A 24531-nucleotide genomic window follows, 5' to 3' on the forward strand; every position below is an offset into this window, starting at 1 on the left:
CAACCATAGGTTTGCAGTGATGTTAGAGCTATAGTGGGGAGCCTCTCTCTCTAGTTTGGTGTTGGTTTCTTTTACAGCCAAGTTTCAATGGCTCACTTGGGGAGCTCTAGCGTATGGATTTTGGGACTACAGATCCCAGGGTCAGGTAAGATCTCACCATGTACAACACCCAACAAATACAAGTCATAAACCACCATCTAACTGTTTGAATTTCACTTCAACCCCACACACAGCCACACAAAATGGCTTAGTCAGTCATGAAAAAAACAATACTGGTAACATGGATGCAGTTACAAATTTTTTAATAAATACAAATGTTATGTCATTAAGAAAACTTCCCACCTACAGTAGGCAGTTTTGCATCTTTACAAAGCTAATCGTTTTTTTTTTTTCTTCTAGAAAGCTGGTAGCAAATGCCATTGTGCGAGGAAAAGAGTAATCAGAGTTCAGCAAGAAGCCAAATGTATGCTAGTGTTTCATCATTTTATCTTTTGATTAGCACTGCCCTGAAACCATCAATAAGAGTTAAATGCAACTTTAGGGTTCCATGGCACAATTCTGTTCTGTTGTTGTTATTACTTGCATAGAAAAACCTATAATTTATATAAAAAATAAACAACCTGAACATTTCTATTGCCTGAAGCAGTTTACCTGCAATTAGAACACGATTGCAAAATCGTTAATGCAATTTTTTTTCCTTTTTGACTGATTGACTGTAAGCTCAATAGAAGACAAAAACAGCTTCTTTATCATTTTCCCCAAAAGCGATGGCTAAAATCATTCCATGCTGGTAGTTAAAAGATATTTTAAAGCATTAAAGGTGACAGACAATGCCATAAAACGCAGTAATCAGGAAGTCCTGGGTAATCAACAAAATTATTGTAGTACTGTACATTTAAGAATGAAAAGCTATTTAGTCAGACTGCTCTCATTTGATCCAAACGGTTCCACAAGTAATTTCTCCACCTTGTGAGATCATATCCACTTTTAAGTGAAAGTTTTACTGAATGATAAATCAGACACCAAGACCGTTATCAAGTTCAGAGTTCAAGAACAAAATCAGCCATTTTCTGCATTGGAGCTAGCTGTAATGTGTCAGTAACCAACACTGAACACAAACTAAATTAAAAACACTAAAGTGGAGAAAGTACACTGGTCATTAAACCTGGACAGTTGATTATTGTGCATTGCTTACAAGCAAAGGTTTCTCCAACACATTCCTCCAGGAGCGCCCTTACTGCCCTGCTCGCAAAAACAAATGTGCCTGCTCGGGGGGGACTGCTCCTGAGGAAGCAGCGCGTGAACAACAACGTCGGCTTTCCCTGAGCGCCATCACCTTTAACGACGCGGTCGAAGGTGATGTCGCGTAACAGTCTCGGCCCCTTTCGAGAGGCTTGAGAAGACACGGTGGCCCTACCCTTGACTCTCTTTGGTATGACAAAATGGGAGCAACACTTGAACTCGGGGAATGTCGTGTCTGGGTGCAGAGAGGAGATACTGGGATCGCATCCAGTCTTTGCTTGGTTATTTAGGAGTGGAGCAGGGCAGCGCAGGCGGTGGGCGGGGCTGTGGGCGGTGTTGTGGGCGGGGGCCGCGGGCGGAGGGCTCTAGCAGGACACTTCGGTGGACTTGGGCACGGCCTGGTCCACGTTGCTCTCGGCGGTGGAGTCGACGTGCGGGTGGGCGCGGTGGGCGTCGGCCGTGTGCGAGCGGCTGCGCGTGCCCTCGTTGGTGTGCGAGCGACTGCGGTTGCCGTCGAAGGAGTGGACGCTGGAGCCGGACGCCGTGCGAGAGCGCACCAGTCTGGTCATGCTGGCAGCGGGCACTGGGGGGGGGGGGCAGTGTCAGAAGAGTCAGTCCAGCGCAGACACACAGGCACAGACACAGACACGCACGCACACATACTGACAGAAAAACACACAGACAAACAGATAGACAGGCACACACACAAACAAACACACACACTCTGCAATTCTGCCCTTTTATTGCATCATTCTTCACATCAATAAAATATGGCAGGTGATTTAGAACATTCCTAGATATCATTTGAGGAGGATATCATTTCAGGGATCAAGCGGCATATGATAAAATTATCACTTGCAGAACATTCTGCACAACACGTAGTTGTTACTGGTTAACCACACTGTCCACATATCCAAATATATGGCTTGCCATTTCAGGGAATTGCTATGACAACATTTTTGGTTCCAAGTGTCCTCGGATGCCTTAGCAAACGTGCCAAGATTTCTCACCATGAAAGTTTTAAGACATTAAAACTGAAGACATTTAAGACGTTTTAAGGCTGCTGCATTCTGATGAGTTCTGGTGAGTTTGTTATTTGAAAAGGCGATGCAATGAAGAATCTCCCTAGGAAAGCCTAGTCATGTTTATCGTGCAGAGCCTTGGACAGATAAAAATACCGATCATATTTGGCACTTACTGTGGCCCATGCCCTGAATGAAATACTTGAAGGCTTCCGTCAGTTTTGCTGGCTGTTGAGGGAATGGGACAAAAACTAAGCATGCAAACCAATCGAGTTTTTACTACACACTTCAAATACAGAACTGAAATTTAATGCAACTTTGTTTCTGAAGTTCACAATTGTTCGACTAAGATGGTGACAATCAGTGTCAACAGCGATGGTACCGTGCAGTGTGTGAGTTTGTGAGGTATTACATCGGAGAAATGCGCAATCGCTGTCTAATGTGCTTAGCAGAAGACCCATTTCTGCTAATGATTATCCCCCAGCCGGCGCGAACAGGTTTTAGCACCTAAAGCCGCACTAACGCACCTGATCAACTTGGGGTAGGCCACCGCAGTCTGCCATCTGTAGGGGGAGGGGAACAGACAGAGATTCGTCCTTCAGTAATGAGGCACATAATGATTCATAGTTACAACGAGACACGGCACTTCACTTTCAACCAGCGAATCAGACAGCCGGTCATGGTCATAAGCACCAAAAACAAGAGAACAGACGCTGAACTTCGCCGAGTAATGAGTCACTCGGTCATTCGGTCACACGACCGTTCACAACATCACATATTTGGCAACACCCACCTCAGGCACAGTCTGCATTTATTAACCACTGCATCGTTTCCCATTGAGAGAAAAAAAAAAGAAAAAAGTAAACGCACGGTCGAAAACGGAAAAAAGCTCCGCGCCCTGGACGAAAATGGGTCAGCTGGAACCGAATGTGACCTCCGGTCTTACCGGGGCAACGGTGCAGGGCGCAGCGTTAGTCAATAAGTCACAGGCAGTGCTGAGCAAGCGGAGGCTTATCAGCGCCTGATGCTGCTTTACTATTAATAACCCGCTCGTCTGCGATTAGGGCAAGGGGGACGCGGTCACTCACCTTGAGCAGCGTGGTCTTTGTTGGGTCCAGTTTTGTGTTGCATTCCACCTGCGTGGACAAAATTCACCACAGTCAGCGACGCAGCAACCGCTACACGATAAGCTTCAAAGGGGTTTTTGCCAAAGTTCATTGGGTTTTATGCGTTTTGTACAGCCTTTTTCAAAGTTGTTTACTGGACGTCTGCTGGTGTCAGAGCGCTAGAGGAGGACCTTACCACGGCGTCGACGGCAGGGGAGCTGTCGCCCACAACCAACAGAGTGGGACACCTACGGACACAGAGGGCGTTAATCCACTTAGATTCGGCCTTCAGAATGGCTTAGGCAGTCTCAATAACGCGTCCAAAAACACGCAAGGCGCAAGAACGGTCTTCCTGACTCACTTCAGGGTCCGTGCCTGCACGTGTCCTCCAGGGATGGGTCGCTCGACCTCCAGGTCTCTTCGGCTGCGGGGAAAATCAGTCTTAAGTACGACTGCTTTAGACTTAAAAAGAAAGATAACATCCAGAACTCCAACTCTGGGGGGAGCCTGACCTCTCGTAGGTCTTGACAAAGTGGTGGAGGTTGGTCTGGTTGACGTCGTGCAGGATGTGGTGGCGGTATGTTGCGATCAGGTCATGGTTGTTGTGGATTTCCTCCTGGAGAAAAAGAACGTATCAGAATATGCTCGGACCTACAGATAGCAGAAACCATCATGCAGTGTCCCTTTATTTTATTTATTGAGCATTTATATGGATAGTAAATGAAAAATAGTGTCCATTTCAGAGGCAACAGAAGCATTTTAAGCATACTTAAATATTAAAGTCCTGTTTTTTCTTCCTGACAAAACCCTCAATGTATGAAAGAAATGCATTAAAAACTAATAAAGTCAACGAAGCACAGTTAAATTAGAAATAAATTGTGCATTTAAAACTGTTCCGGAGTTCCAAGTGTTCCCTACCTTCCCAAACAGATGGGTGATGATCATGTCAGGCAAGTCGTGAGCCCATCCACTGATCTGTAATCGATTCAACAAGAAATCACGTCAGTCCACTTCTGATAAATCTGACCAGCCCACAGGCAACTTCGCTGCCCAATTAAAGTTAAATTAAAACAGCATCATACACTTGATCTTAAAGGTCTGAGCATAAGAATGACGCCTCATTAGTTTTGGATTATTAATAAAGCAGAGTATTTTATGAGAGGCTTCAAGGCACACAGGGTGTTCAGGGTGTGTTCGCCATAAATGGTGATTCATGTACACTCAACTCATTAACATCATGCTAGACCTTTTTTTGCTTATCAAAAGATAAACATGAGCAACAGCTGGGAGACCACTGAAAACGGCGTGTCCGGGTTGCTTGTTGTGCTGCAGCACACTGGCGCGCTTAGGCAGCAGTGCAGTACCTTGTGTGCAGCCCAGTCCATCCAGCCTTCAGCGCACGGGTTAATGTTGATCAGCATCAGGCCATCTACCATCGCCGGGTAGTCCAGCTGGCATGAGACAGGAAACGGCAGTCAGGAACAACTCCACCGCATTCAAACCAAAGCATTCTCATCACCATTATTCCCTTTTTAGCAGACATCCTGAGGCAATGCCATCGGTTTCCGGAAGAACCGCCAATGCTTCAAGAGCACATTGTTAAAGATCTTAATTTGTTTGCAGACAAAACGAAAGCATGTAGGCACTCGGTTGCTCATGCAACTGCAACAAGATTAACCTGCTATACAGTCAAATGTTAAACACCAATTTGTTTGGTCAGGGAGAAAATAAAAATCTTTAAAAATGTGCTTTTGAAATGGTGGTTCTTTTTGATGAGTCCAGCATTGGAAAAATTATAACAGCATCCACAATACCAAACAAAATTTAGCATAAAAACTATATATAAAAATTACATATTTTATAAAAAGGTTTTTATAGACAAAACAGCACTTCATAAGCAAGCTGTTTGTTTCTGATAATTCCCGCCAAATAGGGATGTTCTAAAAATATAAAACCGTATCGCGTGTCAGATGTCCTATCGTCGCGGAATGAAAAGTAAATACAGAAAAGTAGGCAAGAGTGCATGGCCAGCAAAGATCATTCCAAAGTCTAGTGTTGTTCCCTGTCTGCAACTACAAGCAAAACCACGCTGCCTGCACCAGAACAGGGCTGTTAAAGAGGCACCTAAATCCTGGCTTTATTCAAGTGCTCTGAACAAGCATCCTGCATGGGAGGAAAGTACTAAAAGTGGAACTCACAGCAAATTTGGCAAGGATGTAGGCCCCGGCACCAACACCCATACCAATGACAGTCTTCAGGCTGACGTAAGAAACAGATTCATGATCAGAACGACCCCCACCAAATACATAACATCACATAAAAACACCAACGTAAAGCAGCAAACTACCTACATACAGCTGCACATGTACAAATTATGGTTTGTGTAGTGAGCAGGCCTTGCTTAGATACATATTTGAAATACAGTACTCTAGTAAAACTCCTGCATGCTGGAAATTTCTACATAATATTCAAGACTTATTATTTCACAACTCAACATATAGGTAAGCAACCAATGTTTCTTTGAAAATTCTCAGGGGTCAAAATTTACTAGCATTTGATGGGACAAAGCAGTTCAAATATGTATTTGAACAAGTTCTGCTGGATTCATGCCAGTATATTTAAATTAAGGCCCATTCTGTGTCACTTACCCAAACTGCTTGAGGACCACAGGAAGCATCTCAGACAACTGATCCATAGAAGGATACTCATACCTACAGAAAGGAAATCCATTTGCATTGTGTAAGCCTCGTGTTGGTTTGTTCCACTGTCAAATATAACCGATTACACATGCTGTAATGACAATAATTACACCATAACAACTGTGCCAAGTACAAAATCATAATATATTTTTTTTAATTTTCCAATTGGGCCTCATTTTGAATATCAGTTTAAAACTTAAGTGTGTTTATTTTTATGTTTAGGAAACGCCATGTCATGGGGTCAGAACTGTGGAAATCAAAGGTTTCGGTAATTGATACAGGAGTGAACCACATTATTCACAATTGCTAGTATGTATTAGTTGTTTAAATCTGGCACTCAAAAGTGAAGGGCAACTGGTAACCTCGAGTAACGGACTAAACCAAAACAAGGTCAGAAGGAGGCCTTAAATGATTAAGTGAGCAGTGTAAAATTATCCTGGTCAGCCTTAATCAGGGACAATGCTGGCTTTGGTATACGGAGGCGCGGGCCTTGCGCAGGTGTGGCTTCCCAGGATTCACGGCTCTTCTAGGGCCGAGTCAAAGTGGGTTATAGAACAGGCGCTTAAAGCTCGCGGCGCCGGCGGCCTACGTTCGGCGCGTCGCCCTGGGGGGCCGGCGCGGAGCTACGCTCACCCGGCGGGGAAGGCGGGGACGTCCTCCTGCTGCCCGGGCGCGTCCACGTGACACACGGCGAAGTGCTGCGTGATCTCCTGCATGTCCTCGTGGGTGAACAGCGGGTCGAAGCAGTTCTTGTCTGACAGAAGGGAAACGGTAGAATCATGCTTAAACGTGCAAGCAGGGGTAGACTGCTGAGGTTATTATGCATACACACAGGGGTCACATATGCATACAGACACTGGTTAGACCTGCTTGTGTAGCAGGTTTCTCCTAACCCTGGTTCAGGACAGCCAGTTGGTTCTTCCAGTGTTCATTGCTACCGAACACTCAGTTGATCCGTTAGTAAAGTTGTTTACACAGTTAATCCAAGTTGTTTCTTGGGTCTGAAATGGTTGCTGATTTTATGGTGAAAATGACAGCAGACCCAGTGGCTCTCCGGGACCAGGACTGGAGATCCCTGGTGTACAGTGACGGGGAGCACCAGGTGTGGGGGAACTCAGGTCTAAGTGCGGATATGCGCATGTTCCAAAAGACTCACGGTTCAGCCCGATGTCATGGAAGGTCAGGATGACAGGACGGTCCCCTTTGGGGACTCCCTTCAAGGTGCAGCGGACTTTGCCATACGGGGTCTCCACATCCTGCTCCTGTGGGAGCACAACTCTGGTGAGACCAGGGCATAAGCATTAAAACAGAAACAAACAATAAATAAGCATGGCTAAGGAATCCATAATGCCAAACTGAGGCTCAGCCAGTTCAAATTTGATTCCCAGTACATTTATTGCAATTGAAATTTTTGAATGAAACTGTGTACGTGAGAAACAAACACACGTACATGCACAAGCATGCCCAAAGGAATCCCCACCCTCAGCTGAATGTCCTGTCCCTTATTCTTACGACATCATGCTCACAGTGGCTCCTCAACAATCTCTTCATTAAGCAATCATATGCATGGGCATGGTGTCAAACACTAAAAAATCCATTTGCTTAGATTTTACACGCCCATTTAAAAATTAGTGAGGTACGACTAAAACAACAGAAGAAAAATTAAATCTGATTCCTCTTAAAACAATGAGAAAACTAAGTTGGATTCCTCATAAACCATAACCATTTCATTTAAATAATCATACCATGGTTTACATCAATTAATTGTTCACAAAAGAACCAGCAGACAAAATGCCATCTAAATGACTAACCACTCTATAGAACTGCGTAAAAGCATTTTCATTGGCTACAGGAGTATCCCTCAAATGATCAATAATTTTGGTCTTTTAAAATTTGATTTCATTTAATTTAATCTAATCCTGAGATGGTAATCCTTGAAAATCATGCAAAACATTTTATCCAAATCTCTCTCGATGTCTTACTCAGGATGAGGAACTCTGAAACAGACACTAAACACTACCAATTGCACCAGCAATCTAAAATCACACAAAATAGTCCTGTTGATTAATCTTCATAACCATTAAATGAAAACTTTCCGCACTACCAACAAAAACATTAATATACTTCTGTTGTCTTCAGTGCATTTCCCTTGATTTGAATAGCATTCCCGTAAATTTCAGCTACTAGGACACCCGTAAGTCTGGGCATGTACCCTTTGTATGGCTCGTTCACAGGCTAAACCAAAATGCAAATGAGAACAAACTGAACTGCCAGAAGAGGAAAAACATGCTGGCTTTCAGTGACAGTTTGTGCCAGCTGCAGCATTTCTGACTATAGCCTCCCCACTCGCCAGGCCCTTGCCAACATTAGCACAGAAAAAAGTCACTTAAAACCTCATCACAGAAACTAGCAGAAAGTCAGTATAAACTGCACAAAATATCTATCGATAATACTACTAATTATCATTTAATGCTAATAATAAATTATAAATATTAACCCTCCTGTTATGTTGCGGGTCAAATTGACCCTTTTTAAAGTTTGAAAATCTAGGAAAAATACTTAAAATTATTTTTTCAGTATGAAACTTCTTCTACTGGCCTTAATTAGTGTAATCAACATTCTAAATGAAAATGGTTCATTTAATGTATTTGCAAACCCCCCTGTATGTTTATATCACCCGGGAACATTTTTGCTGTACCTAAAAAATGAACAGAACAGGAGGGTTAAATAATAATCATCCAGTACTCACAACAGCTTCAATCTCAAAAACACACTCCATGTCAGGGTCCTCAAGAACCATGTTTATAGTTGTAGGTTAATACAGTGAGTAATAGATCCGATGGTCTGTAAAACTCCTGAAGGGACTTAGTGAGCAGACGGCTGAGGACTGCGTTTTTATACTCCTCCTCGTGCGGTTTCTGCATAAGCCTTTGCATCCCATGGTTCCTTGCACACTCACCAAAACAAGCTAATTCTGGATGACGAGATTTGCAAATTGGATCAGTCAATGTTAGGAGGTTTGTCGATGCAAAAATGATCCTCATTTTCAGTTCTGTCACATTGGAAAATTAAATCATGCACAGAGCTGCAGCCTGTCACATAAGTAATAGGTTAAAAAGAAATTCTCAAAATTGTATAACATACCAAGTATTTGTTCACCTTCGCTGAACTGTTAGCAAATAACAGTTCAGAGAAGGTGCTAATGGATGTTAAAATGTGTTTTGAATCTCTACATATGGTGAAGCGAATAGGAAATAGTTCTATTCTAATCAATGTTTAACTACATTCAATACTTTTGAGGGAAAAAATGCTTGCTGGTAAATATTATCATAAACCCATGCTCTGCTAAACAGGAAGTGAGTGCTGAGCAGACGGTCAATGTCACTGACCTTTGAACTAATTCCTTTTAAGCTATACAGAGAGAGAGAGAGTCTTGTAGTCACTGCAACTGAGAGAATTACATTTGGAGCTATATTAATATTGGTATATATTTGATAATCATTGTCAACCTACAGGCTTCTCAATTTATTAAAATCAAAAGAAAAATTTCTCACACTTAATGCCTAATAATTTATTATATTTTATTATATTAAAATCAGTTTTACTTTTTGAAAAGAAAATTATATATATATATATATATATATATATATATATATATATATATATATACTGCATATATACATAATTACACACACACACACACACACACGCAGTATATCGTTATTAGAAGCAAAACATAATGTTGACAAATCTACTCTATACGTTACAAAACTACTATACTATTAAGTCCAGAAGTGGTTGAGAATTCTGTGGCTTAATATTCTTAAATGAAGTGAAGACCTACCCCCACCCCCCCTCCACCTCCCTCCATAACAGAAGAGAAGACAGCATCCTACGTGACAAATAAATATGCATCCCGGCTCCCTCTGGACATAAACACTTGGCATGGTTCCAGCAGGACTAATCCCATTTAACTGAACGAGGTCTAAGTGCGACTAGGTCAGCTTCGTAAACATCCCTGGCAGATGGTGGCTCTCCGTTGCCAGTGCCAAAGCCCCTGGATGCACAGACAGTTGACTATATTAAACGTTACCCTGGAAACCCCAAGACTAATCTTCCGGGAGGATCAGCACGGGACGGCAATCTGTTTAAACATTCTTCCACACTTTCGGAGGACTTTGGTCCCGTGCTGTTATTCAAACGGTAAACCCACAGAGCATAGAGCTTTCTTGTCTGCGTTTTCCCAAAAGTGACTGAGGATGTTGCAATTGCGAGTCTAAATTTAGTGAGAGAAAAAAATGTTGGCTTTTGTTCAAAGTATAAAGTATAAGTATAAATAAATAAATAAACAGCAAATGCTCATGCATCCCAAAAGCGAAATTTCAGTTTCAGGAAACTGAATTTCAGTCAAACCTTCACACCATGAGTTTTGTAAATGTTTTTAGTATTATTTGTTTTGCACTACATTTTACATCACTGCCCAAAACAATCGCCCATTTTAAGAGAAACAGTTATTTGAGAAGCTTCCATTAGTGAAATTTTATAAGAATTTGAAATGAATATAAAAAATAAAAGTCTGTCTGCATTCCCAACTACACAAAAACCAAGTACTCAGGGCAAATATTGTTTTGGCCTAAGTGGAACTGGTGTTGTCCAAGGTCCTGAACTTTGATACTGCCCTCAAACAGACAAATATTTTGCCGTTATTTATTAGTTTTTCAGCTCAGGTGTTTTTGCAAACCAAAATAACACCAGCACTACAAACAAAAGTGACACATTCAGATAAAATTTAGTTTTGAATGAGTGCAAAACAAAAAAGTAAGACACGCAAGTAAAATGAAGGCAAGGCAATAGTCTCACAGCTCATCATATTTGATAATTAAGTTCAGGCAGTTTAAAGGAGACTAATCTTTCCCACTGCTTACACATTTCCTATGATTCAGACTACATGGTGTGGAAAGTGCTGTAGCCAAACCACTTCTTTCATTCAACAAGAAATAAAAACTGCAAAGGTCAACAACAACAAGGCCTTCATAAAAGTCTAGCCAGGTTAAGAGGGTGCCTTCGGAACACAAGCAAAATAATTTCCACATTCGATTACCGTCATCAGACAGAGCTCACAAGATGGAGCTAGAGGGCTGGGATCAGGGACCACGCCCGGTATAAACCATTCTGCCGACCGGCTTCTCTGATAGGGCAGAGTAGAGCAGGCCCAAGTGTAGCACATCTTGAAAAACACGTTTTTACGCCTCTGGCTTTCCTTCTCTCTTTTTTCCTTCTTTACTTGTAGGGTGGGTTTTTTTCCTCCAGTCACATACAGGAAACGTGAGGGGGAAAGAAGTGGCAGGGCGAGGCGACGGGCTTGCGAAACAGAAACCGCAGCTGATGCAATATCAGCGCTCAGAAAGCGGGGTTTTCATCCTCTTCCACCGCGGTTTCAGCGTATCTGCCTCAATGGAAACGTGTCTTCTGGTATTTCGTCTTGCCCGAGGCACAAAGGCCTCCATTCACTGTCGCCAACAGCTGGACTCGCACATAAAAAGCAAAAACAGTGATCTGTGTACTTGCCTTTGTCATGAGCTGGTGAACGGCCTCCCTCAGCCCCTAGAACGCAAAAAAACAAGAACAGTCAAGTCAGGAATGCAGCTAAATCCACCACATACAAGAGATATATAATTAAACTTTTTTTATCTGTTAGGTTGTCTTTTTTTATAGTCACTTATCTTTCCACACACTCACTTCTTTCCATTGCCTGCTGTGGAATTTTTAAATAACAGCATAGAGGCTTCCACTCCTATGTCGGGGTGTGAGACGTTGTGAGATATGAAACTTGGCAATATGCCCAGAGTCAGCCAGCACTCTGTACTAGTGCACCGCCTCCATTTGTTGTGTATTCACGAGAAAACAAAACTTGCCATAGAGCCAGACTAGCTATAATAAGCAAATGTATGACTCAATGATGAATTAAATAAATGTTTACATGAGGAAACCTCTGGTATAAATCAAGGGAATGTCACCATTGTCTCCAGACGAACTCTACAGAATGCAGATCAATGCTACAGATATAGTGTGTTCATCTCAAGCATGCTCTAAATGTGACAAAGGTTCACCTGGTTGTCACCTGGTTGTTGTAGCTCTATTGGTTTATAATGTTAAACAGGAAAGGAAACATTTCACTTGATTCATTCAACCCTTCCTGTTTTATACAAGCCCCGCGTGTAGTTTCCTCATTCCCACCACATGTCCCGGAATGTAGCCAACAAATCATGTTCTAGCATCTAGCCAACAAACGGTTTTGATGCAAGATAAGAGTACATTTTTTTAACAATTAATCAAACAGTCATGCAGCACCTGAAAGCCATGCCAATAACTAAATAAATAATATGAACTTTAAAAACTTACCGGCAATTCTCTGTCCACCAGCAGAGGCTTGGATTCCACAACTTGAATATCGTCCATTTTGACCACTGAGGAGATCTACGAAAGTGATGACATGGCATACAAGATAAATAGCACAGACTTTGCAAGCCCTCAGCTATCACAACAGGTTCTGTATGTTTACAAGCTCTGACATCCTGGACCGCTTTAAATCAACATGTGGAGGACTGCCACCCTGGGAGTGTGCCTCCACCAAATCTGCATCCTCATCACAGTTTCATGCACCGGTTTAGGAGTTTATGACAGCAAAGCAGCCTCACTATTTCTCATCATGGACAAAGGACACTGCACAAAAGTAGGAAGCTAAACTAGATTTTATGATACTTCCCCTTTCTAAAAAGATTTTTCTATTCACAGCATGAAGAGACCATGGTTTGCCAAAAACATACCACAGACAAAAGAATCATCTGTATGTTTTGTTACATGGGTTTTTACCAATAACTGTCATTTACTAACATTCCAGTAAGGCATCGTATTATTTAAAATAGGTTATTCCCTTTTAACCCTTTAAGGTGTACTGTAAGATCACAAATATGTGATTAGAATGTTCTTAACTGAACATTCTAATGCAGATGTAACAATCACTACTGGTAATTGAAAGCAAGGGAGTTCTAGAACACTGATTTTGAATTTAAATCCATTCCAAAAAACTTACTCTTCAAAGAGTTAAATCAATGATAAGGGGCTATATCAGTCAACTCATGAATTTTTTATTTGAAGATTTGAACTGCAACATATGTAACAAGCATATTTACATTGAAATGGCAGAAATGGAGAAGAGGCATATGGCCCGCTGTATGAACACAAGGGTACTCCGCTCAAGGCGCTACTGGTAGTTTCGCCTTATGACTATTTCAAGTTTAAGTTGGCACGTCCAGTGGAACAATACAGTGACTGTAGGCCAACATTATTTGTTTCAGGCAAACTACCACAAACGCACAGAGACTTCCAAGAGGCAGAGCCAGCAAAGTAAATCAGCAGCCATATCACCATGCACCCTGCTCCTTCTGAATAGCTGAAGCTAAGCAAGTGTGTACTTGGTTAGTACTTGGATAAGACCTCCTGGGAAAACTAAGTTGCTGCTGGAAGTGCTGTTGGTGGGCCAATGCGAGGTGATCCTCCCTCTGGTTGAATAATCCCCAAGGTCCCACTGCAGTGAAGGGGACACAGTGCTGGAGCACATGCCATCTTTTGGATAAAACTTCAAACCGAGGTCCTGACTCAGTGCGGTCATTGAATTACTATGACTCTGAGTCTGTGCAGAACTGAAAAATACAGCAATCCAACTGATGGAAATGCGGGGTGGGTATTATGTTTCAAGAGTAAGTTACTCTCATGTTCCAGTGTACTTTCGTCTACTTCCTGTTTATTTCACAAAACTTCACACCGGGATGAAAGGAAAAGGTGAGTGTGACAAACTAGGAAATGAATATCATACAGAGGCAGGAAGAGGCCACGGGACATCCTACACCATCCTACATCACCTGACATGACCTGGGACCTGGATAAGCAGCAACATCGATCTGATTTTTGCACTTTGAAGTGTCTCTTCAACTGCAGAACCACAATATGCTTTTTTTTCCATACATGCAGATCCTTGTTCTCGCTTTGACTTTTTTTTTGTCATAATACAAGAACATTTTGAAAATGTGTTTAACATTTACCTACACTTACCAATAATATCAAGACTTAACACTTTTTGTGAAATATTTGTGAAATATAAAATTACTTGAAATGCACAATATGTTGTCATTTCTAGTGAAGAATGTATGGAATAATATATTGAAAAGTAAAATTGTTGCGCTCAGTCAGTAAGAGCTGCAGCCAAAACCGATTATGAGGGGGGGGAAAATGCCCTATGCGCTCTGCATATATGGTCGATCTCAGATATCAGATATGGTCGGTCTCAGATACCTAAATATTTATTGTTGGAAAAAGTGCTAGACATCTACTAATGAGAATAAAACATGCAGGTGAGATCATTACAGCTCGCATTTTTAATGTGACAAAACGGATTCACAGGATAGGCCAAAGTTAACATATTTCATTTGGGTCAGAGGGATTGACAGGACACTACAAGAGAAAATACTAAATGAAACATAAGAACTTTATTAGAGAACACAACTTAGGGAGGTCTTCATTCATGCCATAAGAGACCAGAGATTTGAATAAACAAAAACCCAAGTGGATCCCTGTCAAGGGGTATGACATCATGGCTACCCCCTCTGCAGTGTGAAGGAATCCTTTCAAGGCACAAAAAAGTAAATATGCAAGAGAATGATTGGCCAATTAAATGTCTAGAGAAGACCAGCAAGTAGTACTCTAGAATGTCCTCTAAAATACAGGTCCATAGGGGGTGTGTAATTTAACTAATGTATAATAAAGGGCAAGGACATGTGATATATGGTATGATATAATATGAGTTAAATTTTACATGTTATTAGTTGTTTGATCCTAAAGTGTTTGACATTTGAGGATGAGTAAATGAATAACATTTAATACATTGGGTACAGAAAATACAGTCACGAATTGAGCATTGGCTAAAGTTGCATGCAGGCTAATCTGAACCAACAGCTCATGCTAACAACAAGAAACAAACTCAAAAGACATCTAAATATTTTTAAAGCAGTTTTACGTGTCAATCAGTTACAAACTAAATTTATCAAACACTGCAATTGAGGTCAATAATTTATTTTCCCTGTGAGACCTAGCAAGACGGCACTTAAGTGTGTAAATGACACAAAACACTTCACTCATCAAAAACAAATAAATGTACAATCTATTCCACCACAATTAGATAACCTAAAAACAGTTATGAAAGAAACAGAGGTTTACTATTTTGATACTTTACTGTGGTACTAGACTCTAGCTTCATTTGTTTTTGTATGATGCTCCATGACCATGGAGCATTATAACAAAAATCCTGTTGCCTACATATCTCTCTACATTCTCTACCCCTGCTCTCCTCCACTTCTGATGCTTTATCATATAAAAGGTTAGGAGATGTGGGAACAAGTAAACAGGTAAAAGATGAAAGACAATTGGGATGCAGTCTGGAGGGTGCTGGGATTTTACCAGTGCATTATGGGCAAGAAAATCTCAGTGCTGCCATTTCAACAAGATGTGCATCATTAGTTTTCTTTTTCAGTCATGGTTATTGGGTTCTGTCCATGATATGGTTATGCACAGCTGTATCTGCCTCCATATTGGAAGTCAGATTGGGTCACATCACATTGGCAACCAATGATTGTGATAAGGAGCCAAGTATTTCAGAGAAAAAAACAAACGCATTAAAATACTCTGGAACAGTGTTCAAAAAGACTCTTAAACTCATGCTCTTAAAACTGAAGTATGAAAACAGCTTCTATTGTGTCATTTGACTGTTGTTTTCCGCCAGTAGATTATTGCAGCTGCAAGACAGGTACATCTAAGGTCAGTTCAAGATATAGGCCTACAGTTAGCATAAACTCGGGTCTGTTTGTTAATGGATAAACTAAGCTGGCCAGCCATTTTAATTCTGAGCACAAGGGGAAGTATGGTAATTTGGCTAGTGTAACAAGTCCACTTAAATATATGCTAAATGTATTCACACTGCTTTTTGGTTTTTTTCTGGCCTTTTGGTTTGAGTATTTGCTTTGAGCACGGACAGTTTTATAGCGGGATCTATAGCCAGCCAGGTCATACCAAAGAATTGACATGACACCTGCCCGGTCTCTGTGTGACTTCCTGGAAAATAATTGGGGAATTACCGCCTTGATAGACTGTTATCCTGCGCAGTGAAAGTAGATCAAGCCGTTTCTAAACAAGTGTGGGGGCTCCAGAGTGAATAAGCACAACCTGAGCCACAGTGTTCTCTGCACAGGAACGAGGTGATACAGCTGTGTAAAGCCAGAGTGCAGCAGTGCACCCCCCCCCCCCCCCCCCCCCCAAAAAACCAAAAAAAACAACAAAAACAACTTTGTTAATTCAAAGCTCAAAGACAGCACATTGATCAATCAGAGAAGCCACAGGCCAGAAATGAGAAGGAGATTAACGGACGGAAACCATCTCTCTCCTGGCAACCATGGGGCAATCTATGCAACCACCCACAAGAATCTCATCCACATGAACCAAATACCACTGGCATGAACCGGAAATGGCCGAAGCTGTAGGGCACACTGATGAAATCCACAAAAACGCTAACTGACGAGATAACCTACAACTGCTGCTAAATCACCATGATGTGGCACAATAAACTGTGCCTATCACTTCCAAGAGCCACTTGCTTGTTTTGCAATTCTGAAGCTGCTCAGGCAGTTGCTATGGAAATGTTTCAATGAGAAAGCCTTCTCCAAAAGTCTAGCCCAAACATAACAACCCCTTTTTTATTGCCATCAGGAAGTTTCCTCACAGTGACTGATTGTAACTGTCAAGCACAACAATTGTGCGCTACTTATTAATCCAGTCTAGAAACTAAAAGGTTGATCTCTCAGTTGGAAAAACTCTACTGAATACAGAATAACAGCACATAGTTTAGAGAATGAAATGTTAGCGGTTGTAGGCAAATGTCAGCAGAATAACAAGAGTCTTCAAGAAACAGCAATGATATTTCAGCAAGAAAACATAATAATTGAACTAGTTCTTTGAATTTGTACAACCAAGAATCTCTGTGTTCCTTTGAAGGACCAGGTAAAGACACAGTCTGACTGACAAAAGTAGTTTACACCAGGTTCAGTACTGAAACATTCAACTTGGGCCATTTCAAAAACAGACTGAAAATCACGTTAGTGAAACTCATCACTTTAAAAGATGGAATGTTGAATTAGCTAATCTCTGGCTCAAAACCAAAGATGACACAATTTTAAACAAATCAGTTCATAGAATACCTCAAAAATGTCTAACTTCACTTCATTTAATTTCTCTGGCTGTCTAATATTCAAGTAATTGTGCTGGGACTATTTAAGACATATTTTACTCAAAATCCTTTGTTACTTTATTTAAAATACTTAGTACATTAAGTCCGTGATACTCAAATCTGGCCTTCAAGATCAATAGTTCTACGGGTTTCCTTCTCCCCCTCTAATCAGGACTGATTTAAACCTGGGACACAAGGTGAGCTAAATCTCTGGCCAATCTGTGGCATTAATCAATCAAACTTCCAGGTAGAAAATAAACCCAGCGGTACTACTGGTTTTGAAGGCCAGGATTGAGTATCACTGCATTAAAGGCATGCTGTGCAGGATTTCTTTCTTTGCTTTCTTTGCTTTACAATCAAAACGTCTCCTCATCTGTTCTCAACCCCACCTGCACCTCCAAGATGACAAAGTTCACGCGCCAACAAAACAACTAACATTTTTCTCTAGCTAGCTAGGTTGGTAGCTTTGTACCATTGTATTGCAGACTGCTGGAATCACTTCTCTTTCAAAAGTACAGCAATAGCTGCATTCAACCCAGTCAGGCAGCTACAACTATGCCAAAATTCTTAACCGACACTCCCACTTTGCTGTCAAATGCAGCAAAGTTACGGGGAAGCTAGCTTTAGTTTAGTTTAGTGGTGATGGAACGGACTGACGCTAGCCACTGCTAGCACAGCACCAGTGGTTTTCAGCCTGCTCTACCCTGCCTGGAAGCACAGCAAAGTTCTGTAACATAAGCACACTTACACACGAACACATCAATTCATTGTCGCTTTTTTTCTTTCTTTTTTGCAACCTTATATAATCTAGCAGCGTGCATCTATTGCTGCAAAGTCACATGCCTCCCCCACTGTGTGGCACAATGGGAGGCTGCCTTCCCCTTCAAAGGCGAAGAGACGCAGCCTAGAAGATGTCCAGGCTGTGATCAACCAGCCGACCCCTGTGGCAGCAAAGGCACACAATGTACATTCACTTAAGATGTCAATTTAGTGAAAAATGCAACTGTGTCTCTCTGACCACAGGTAGTCAAACTGCAGTCATATCCAGAAAAAATACCTAATGTACATGGAATAGAAGGATTTTCTGACTGATGGACTCAGCCCTATTACTTAGCTAACGACAGCTAGCTCGCCCATATGAGCCTAGAGAAATAGATTTCTAATGACTGAGCATTATTGTTTTATAATATTTTCCAAGTTGGAAATGGTGCACACAATGCCTTTAAGTCATTAAGGCACAATTAATAAAGAACTGCAGTGAGCCGCCAAATGTATAGTAATATTGGCTTTTCACACGAGAACAAGCATGGGGAAACCACACAAATCAGTAAATTTCCCTCAATATGCACAAACTTCATTCTACATTCTGACAATAGGGGCAGAAAATACAGTAAACTCTTGCTGACCACCTTGAGCTAAAGCGATTATTTAATACCGTTGTTTAAATTTTGATATCGGTTTCTAATTGAGATTGAAAACCAGACAGCAGCTGACATTAACTGTATGTCTATACTTGTACTCTTAGCGCAAGCTAGGATTAATAGATCTCTCACAAGGTATGCGACTCATTTTTGGATACCACCAAACAGGGACTGATTACTTTCCCTTTCCAGAATCCCGATGTGCCCAATTTCTGAACAGGGCACTAATTCACCTCATGTACCTACTGTATACTGTGACAGTCTACAATCTGTCTCCTATTCAATGGCATTCACATGGGCTCTTTCTAACATTGCCGTTGAAGAGTTCTAAATGAATGTGTCTCTTTTGTCATTTAATTTGTCAGAAAATATAATATTTTGTTAAATAAGCATTTTAAAAATGGTTAATTGAATGAATTCAGTTTTGTATATTCACATTTTTAAATGAGGTAACTACTAGGGCTATTTTAACTTTAACTGATTTATCCTGACCTTTCATGTATTCAGCTCCTCCAAGCTACCATTGAGGTTGTTCACTGAAGTTGTTCACAGCGTTGTAAATCATGTCTTGCTCAACAGCTCCAGTCTAACATGATGGGAAATGCAGTCGTCAGAGCAAGGCACTGGAGGTTAATGTGTTGTTTGTTGGGACCAAAATTAAATTGAAATTCTCAGCGAGGACCCCGTTTGGCAAAGTTTCTAAACTACACAAACAAGGTATGACTGAAAAACAAGCTGGAAAGGAAGCTTTTACTTTGCTTCACTTGTCTTCACTTGGGCTTTGAGAGAAAGCCAAATCTGCAAAATATCCGGCTATTCCCTTAGACACACGGTTGAACTCAACTTCTCACAGCCCAGAGGAGTATCAAACAAGAAAACTACTTTTTCCTCTCTTCAGGCTCAAAAAAGTGCTTTCAGCTGGTTCTTTTGTTGCATCCTCCCCACTCAAATTCCAGGCTTGACCCATGCGAGGGCCACAGTCCACACAACGAGACGCTGGCAATTTCAGAGGAAGAAAGAAAAATGTCTAAGAGCTTTTGTTTTTGTTTAAAGAGGCAGCTGAGTATCCAGTCGCCAACACAGCCAAGCAAATAAATGCTGCCATAAATACATATGGCTGCATATAATTAAACTTATTAAACTTTTCGTCCGCCTAACAATGCTGAGCTGACAGACCTCTGCAATGAGGTCACCTGTGTGTACGTGTGTGCGTGTGTGTGTGTGCGCGCACGCGTGTGTGTGTGTGAAGGGCACTCTTGGATCCTGGCTTGGTTAATGCTTAACATGGAGTCAAACTGCTACAGGGTCATTGGTAATGCTTCACTAAAATGTCTAAACGCAGTGGTTCATGAGAACAGCACATGTTCAGTGTTTTGTGCACTGTAATCTGCTGCAATGTGTGACTGACTCCGTCAGATAGAACACAGCAGGAAGTGCATGTGGTGTTTTTCCATTTACACAGTTTTTTAAGAACATCCAGTGACATAAACAGGCAGTGCTGATGAGGCTGGCTAATGCAACTAGTGCGTGCACAAAGTAAGGAATGCACCATGTAGTTGTGCACTCATTCTGAGAAAAAAATTCCAGAATATTGCAGCTATATTTTACACTGGAAAGTCTAAGAAGGCAAGGAACTATGGAAGTCAATGATGCATTTTTACTGCTATGCAAACACTGCTCTGATGTATTGGTAGTAATAACTACATATTAATTTATGCAGATGGATATTTATCCCCAGGTAGGTGAAGGGTACAACAGCCAATGTTCCACTTTTGTATCGAACCCACAACCACTTTATTACAAGTCCATTTATGTAGTGATGACTTAAAATATTTCTTTAGATCTTGGAAGGCATGTTCATTACTCTTTAAATGAAAATGTTTTTAATTTGAAATTTACATGCTCAAAAATTAATACAGTTAGCAGGGTGACCGATGAGAAAAGGCTTGTTTGCCACATAATCAGGTTCGCCAATCGTGTCTTACACTTGGTTTTTTCTCTGGGGCTCATCTGAGACAACCGCAATTAGCAAAGTAGCTTGCATTAGCATGAGGCAATTCTGCATACTATTGTACACACAAGAGGAATTTAACTACCTCAGTTAAGGTGGTCCTAGTTCCTGAAAATCTTTTCAACTACTTGAAAGACTTTCATATTTAAAACAGCCTTTTCCATTTGCTTTAGTTTCATATTCATATACCTGAGATACTGAATGCCATTTTTTAAGCTCCAGTTCTGTAAAAGCATACCTGTTTAAGAAATAAGAATTAAGAAAACTCAGGCTTCATGGCCACATTGGCCATGTACATAAACGATAGCATCTATAGCGACAATGATTGCTTCTTAATCTTTGAGGACTCATTTAATCTGTGAAATTCGTAGTCTGAAATATCAGCAAGCAGCTAAACTGTTTAAGACCTTTAATCTCAGATTGTAAAAGATATCATAATCCAGTCATTAGTATTGAAATTTTGTTACACTGATATGCCTGTGTTGTGGGTACAGTGAAAATAACCATGTTAAAGTTTCCCAATGTAGCTAATTTAGCTTGACTATCAAGTAGTAGCATGTGCAGTTATTAAAATTTCATAGTATAATTACCACGGTCAATTTCATCACAATGTATGACACCATCTTGATAATTATTGAAATGAGTTGTTTTAACAATATATTAACAATAACACTATTCATAACAATAGAAAAACATTTGTTACTAAAATATGTTTTATTTTGGCCATGCCAAAAACTAGTTAATGAAATTCAGTTGTAAATAGGCTATAAACATTTTTCAAAACAAAATAGCCTAACGGGCAGCTTACTGAAGTAGGCTTAAATGTCAATATTTTGGACCACTTTAAAACTTCAAAGAAAAAAAAAAACCACTTCTTAAAAATAGAAAATATGTGCAGATAATGTTACTGTTATTTGCTTTATCTCCTGCTGTGAGGATGTATGACCTCTGGGTTCCACCATGATACAATGAAAGCTTCCTTCATGTCGCTGTGCCTACTGAGTGTCAGAGAATAAGGACTGCTCCCCCTATGTCTGGAGCCAACTATTACTCTTCTTCAGTTATTTAGGCAGTTGCCCAATGCTAAGGTGTAAAAAAAAAAAAAAAAAAGTTGTGTAAGTCGCTCTAGATAAGGGCGTCTGCTAAATGGCTGTAATGTAATGTAATCGTTATTAAATACCAGTTATGTTTTTTCATCATTTTTCTTATTTGTGCAGGTACTGGAACTCCTTAAGTCTACTTCCCATTGTATAAACAAAGAGAGTTTTTGCCGAATACTGTAAAAATGTCCGCCAGTCTGCCAGTTCCATGCAATGAAAGCAGAATGTGTGGCTCATTTGGCAAGGACGAGCCCCGTGGTCTCAGATTGAATCCAGACCGTGCCAGCTTGACCGTGCCAGTAGCTCCATAGGGCAGCTGCCGATTGCCCAGGGTATAGGAGGGTTCTGTCGGTCCGTGTTCATCAGGAGACCCCCGCTGTGCCCATGGACGCGGGTGCCCGAGGACGACTCCGTTCTGTGCGAGAATGGCTGTGTTCTGTAGTGTGAAAACACTACGGCCATGTCCGAATCAACCTCCTAACTACTGTGTCATCAAAGCATGTTTAGTGGAAATCTTTAGTATGCGATGGGATGTCTATGGGACCAAAGTAGTCATTTACTTTCTGAAAGGTATGCTCCCAAATATACTCAGCAAAACCCCAGAAATATACTACTTTCTCATCCAGTGTATTCAATAAATATACTCAGTAGTAGGCAGGTGCACTGATTCAAACACGGCCTATGTGTCCAGAGGAAATCCATGGGTCTACACTCTCCTGAATCGGCAGTGGGCTACCTCCATGAACATGGCTGAGTTTGCAGACAACCAGACATTCCAAATTAAGGTGGACATGTTCAGCCCCACATTGGGTGCCATTTTTGTTTTTGAAAAAAATAAAATAAATAAATGAATAAATAAAAGGAAAAAAATGAAATCAGCAAGTGGCAGTGCGTCAGTCATCCTCTGTGCTTAATTAGTGCCAATTTATGTGGATTACTGAGGAGGGGTAATGTGATAACGGTCTGACAAGAACGCTCTATTGACCCTTTGTTGAGGGATGACAGAAGAGCGGATGAGAAATCTTCCCAAGATAAACAGGAGTCCCTACCGATTAGTAGTAATTATATTTAATTCCCATGTTGATCAAAATATATTTGGAATTAAATTGTGGCATAAAAGATACATATTTTGTTTACATGCGCAACAAAATTTTATCCTACACATTCTCTCCCTAATAGGTGTCATATTTTAAGGTGGAAGAGTCTTCCTACCGGTTATTACTTGCGAATTTGAGGCGAACGTTATTAATGCAAGTGATTAATGGAAAACCTCTGTTTTGTGCGTTCTGTCAAGTTTCATACTTCGCAGGGCAGTTCAATAGCTCCGTATTGAGCGTTTCATATTTTACTTTAAGAAAGAAAATCATACACACGTGCCAACGCAAACGTTCACACTTCCTGGTCTACCTTGAGCCTCAAAACAGCGGTTTCAGGACACAACACAATACGTTTAGAAGGCTTAACTTCCTTAAACTCTCGAGATTTTCGCTGGAAAATTGATGCAAAGGCTGCCATGGTGTCTTATGCTGTGTTAAAAGGTATTTCATAAACTAATACATTTCAGAAGCACAGATAAATAGCCAAGTAAAAGTATTAAATAAACTGATATTTTACACCGGAGTACATTTGGTCCCTCTAGAGACATGAACACTGAGCATTTTACCGTCTGTCAGAAGTTCACATGTTGACCCTCTACACCCATAAAATAACTGTACACTCATTATTCTACACCCATAAATGGCCACTGATCTAACGGGAAAAATAAAACTTTTACCTTTATATGCAAAAACATGTGTTTCTAACACCATGATAATCAGCAACAAGCCTACATCTACAAAAAAGCATTTGAAAGCGTGTACGCTTACCTTTTGAGTGTGATTGTCCCGGAGGGAAATTTCCCTCAAATTTTCCTTAATTATTCGAACGAAAAGAGATCAGTACAAGGCGTTCTTTTCGATACTTCCACTTGCGTGTTCACTACGTGCAGCTGCAGGCGGATGTATCTGGGAATTTTATAAAGGCTTGGCGGACTACAGCCCAGCCCACTTAATGTCTCTTTTCTGCAGCTATTGGGCAATACTTCGTCATGTCACTGAAGTCATCTTTCAAGCGATTGCATAGTGGATTTTGTCAAAGCGAGCAGGTAGTAAAGGCGAGCCTAGCCTTGAAAATGAGAGCACTGTATTTACTTCAACATTGTTTTGAAATTAGCAATAGCAATTACAATGACTTGCAAAAAGATTTTCATCCACCAGTTGATGAAAATCGATTTGATAATCACAAGTTCATTTTTATTTAATTTTTGTAAGTATATAAAGTATCGTTGAAAGGTCTCAGATAAAATGGATATTTCACATCATCTAGACATCAGCTGGGTGTGTGGCCTTTTGGAATCTTGGCTTCACAGTAATATGTATGTCTGTGGCAAATAATCCTCCCGTACTAAAGCTGGGGACGGGGGTCGTGCTGCTTTTGCAGTCTCTGCAATAGCTACCAGTGGAACAAAAGTGGAGCTTTCTGCTAAAAGAGCAAGTTTTCATCAATTCGCTGCCCGTGGAGTGCTGCTATACAATCAAGTTTTATATTTACCAACGAACC

General features: G+C 40.9%; 1 protein-coding gene across 2 annotated transcripts; it reads right to left on the bottom strand.

The window, feature by feature from the left end:
• Positions 1–285: 285 nt before the first annotated feature.
• On the bottom strand, positions 286–23959 carry ndrg1a (N-myc downstream regulated 1a). 2 transcript variants are annotated; one of them, XM_064348331.1, is made up of 16 exons: positions 23799–23959; positions 12472–12546; positions 11638–11673; positions 7226–7331; positions 6703–6823; positions 6019–6081; positions 5569–5629; positions 4735–4821; positions 4289–4345; positions 3883–3986; positions 3732–3794; positions 3567–3618; positions 3353–3400; positions 2792–2827; positions 2441–2492; positions 286–1825 (listed from the first exon to the last, which is right to left on the bottom strand). In XM_064348331.1, the coding sequence occupies exons 2-16, from the start codon at positions 12526–12528 to the stop codon at positions 1608–1610; spliced, it is 1161 nt and encodes a 386-aa protein (XP_064204401.1). In that variant the 5' UTR covers positions 12529–12546; positions 23799–23959; the 3' UTR covers positions 286–1607. The 2 variants fall into 2 exon arrangements, with proteins under 2 accessions (XP_064204401.1, XP_064204402.1); XM_064348332.1 differs by lacking the exons at positions 11638–11673; positions 12472–12546; positions 23799–23959 and adding an exon at positions 8819–9549.
• Between the last annotated feature and the right edge of the window lie 572 nt (positions 23960–24531).

This window comes from Anguilla rostrata, chromosome 8, assembly GCF_018555375.3.
Source record: "Anguilla rostrata isolate EN2019 chromosome 8, ASM1855537v3, whole genome shotgun sequence".
NCBI lineage: Eukaryota > Metazoa > Chordata > Actinopteri > Anguilliformes > Anguillidae > Anguilla > Anguilla rostrata.

Excerpts from the sequence above, each read along its gene's own strand:
- ndrg1a (XM_064348331.1), bottom strand. The coding sequence starts at position 12,528 with ATGGACGATATTCAAGTTGTGGAATCCAAGCCTCTGCTGGTGGACAGA. Across the intron at positions 5,630-6,018 it reads GTGGTCCTCAAGCAGTTTGG|CCTGAAGACTGTCATTGGTA; the intron begins GTAAGTGACACA and ends TTCTTACGTCAG. Across the intron at positions 3,795-3,882 it reads TTTGTCAAGACCTACGAGAG|CCGAAGAGACCTGGAGGTCG; the intron begins GTCAGGCTCCCC and ends TTTTCCCCGCAG.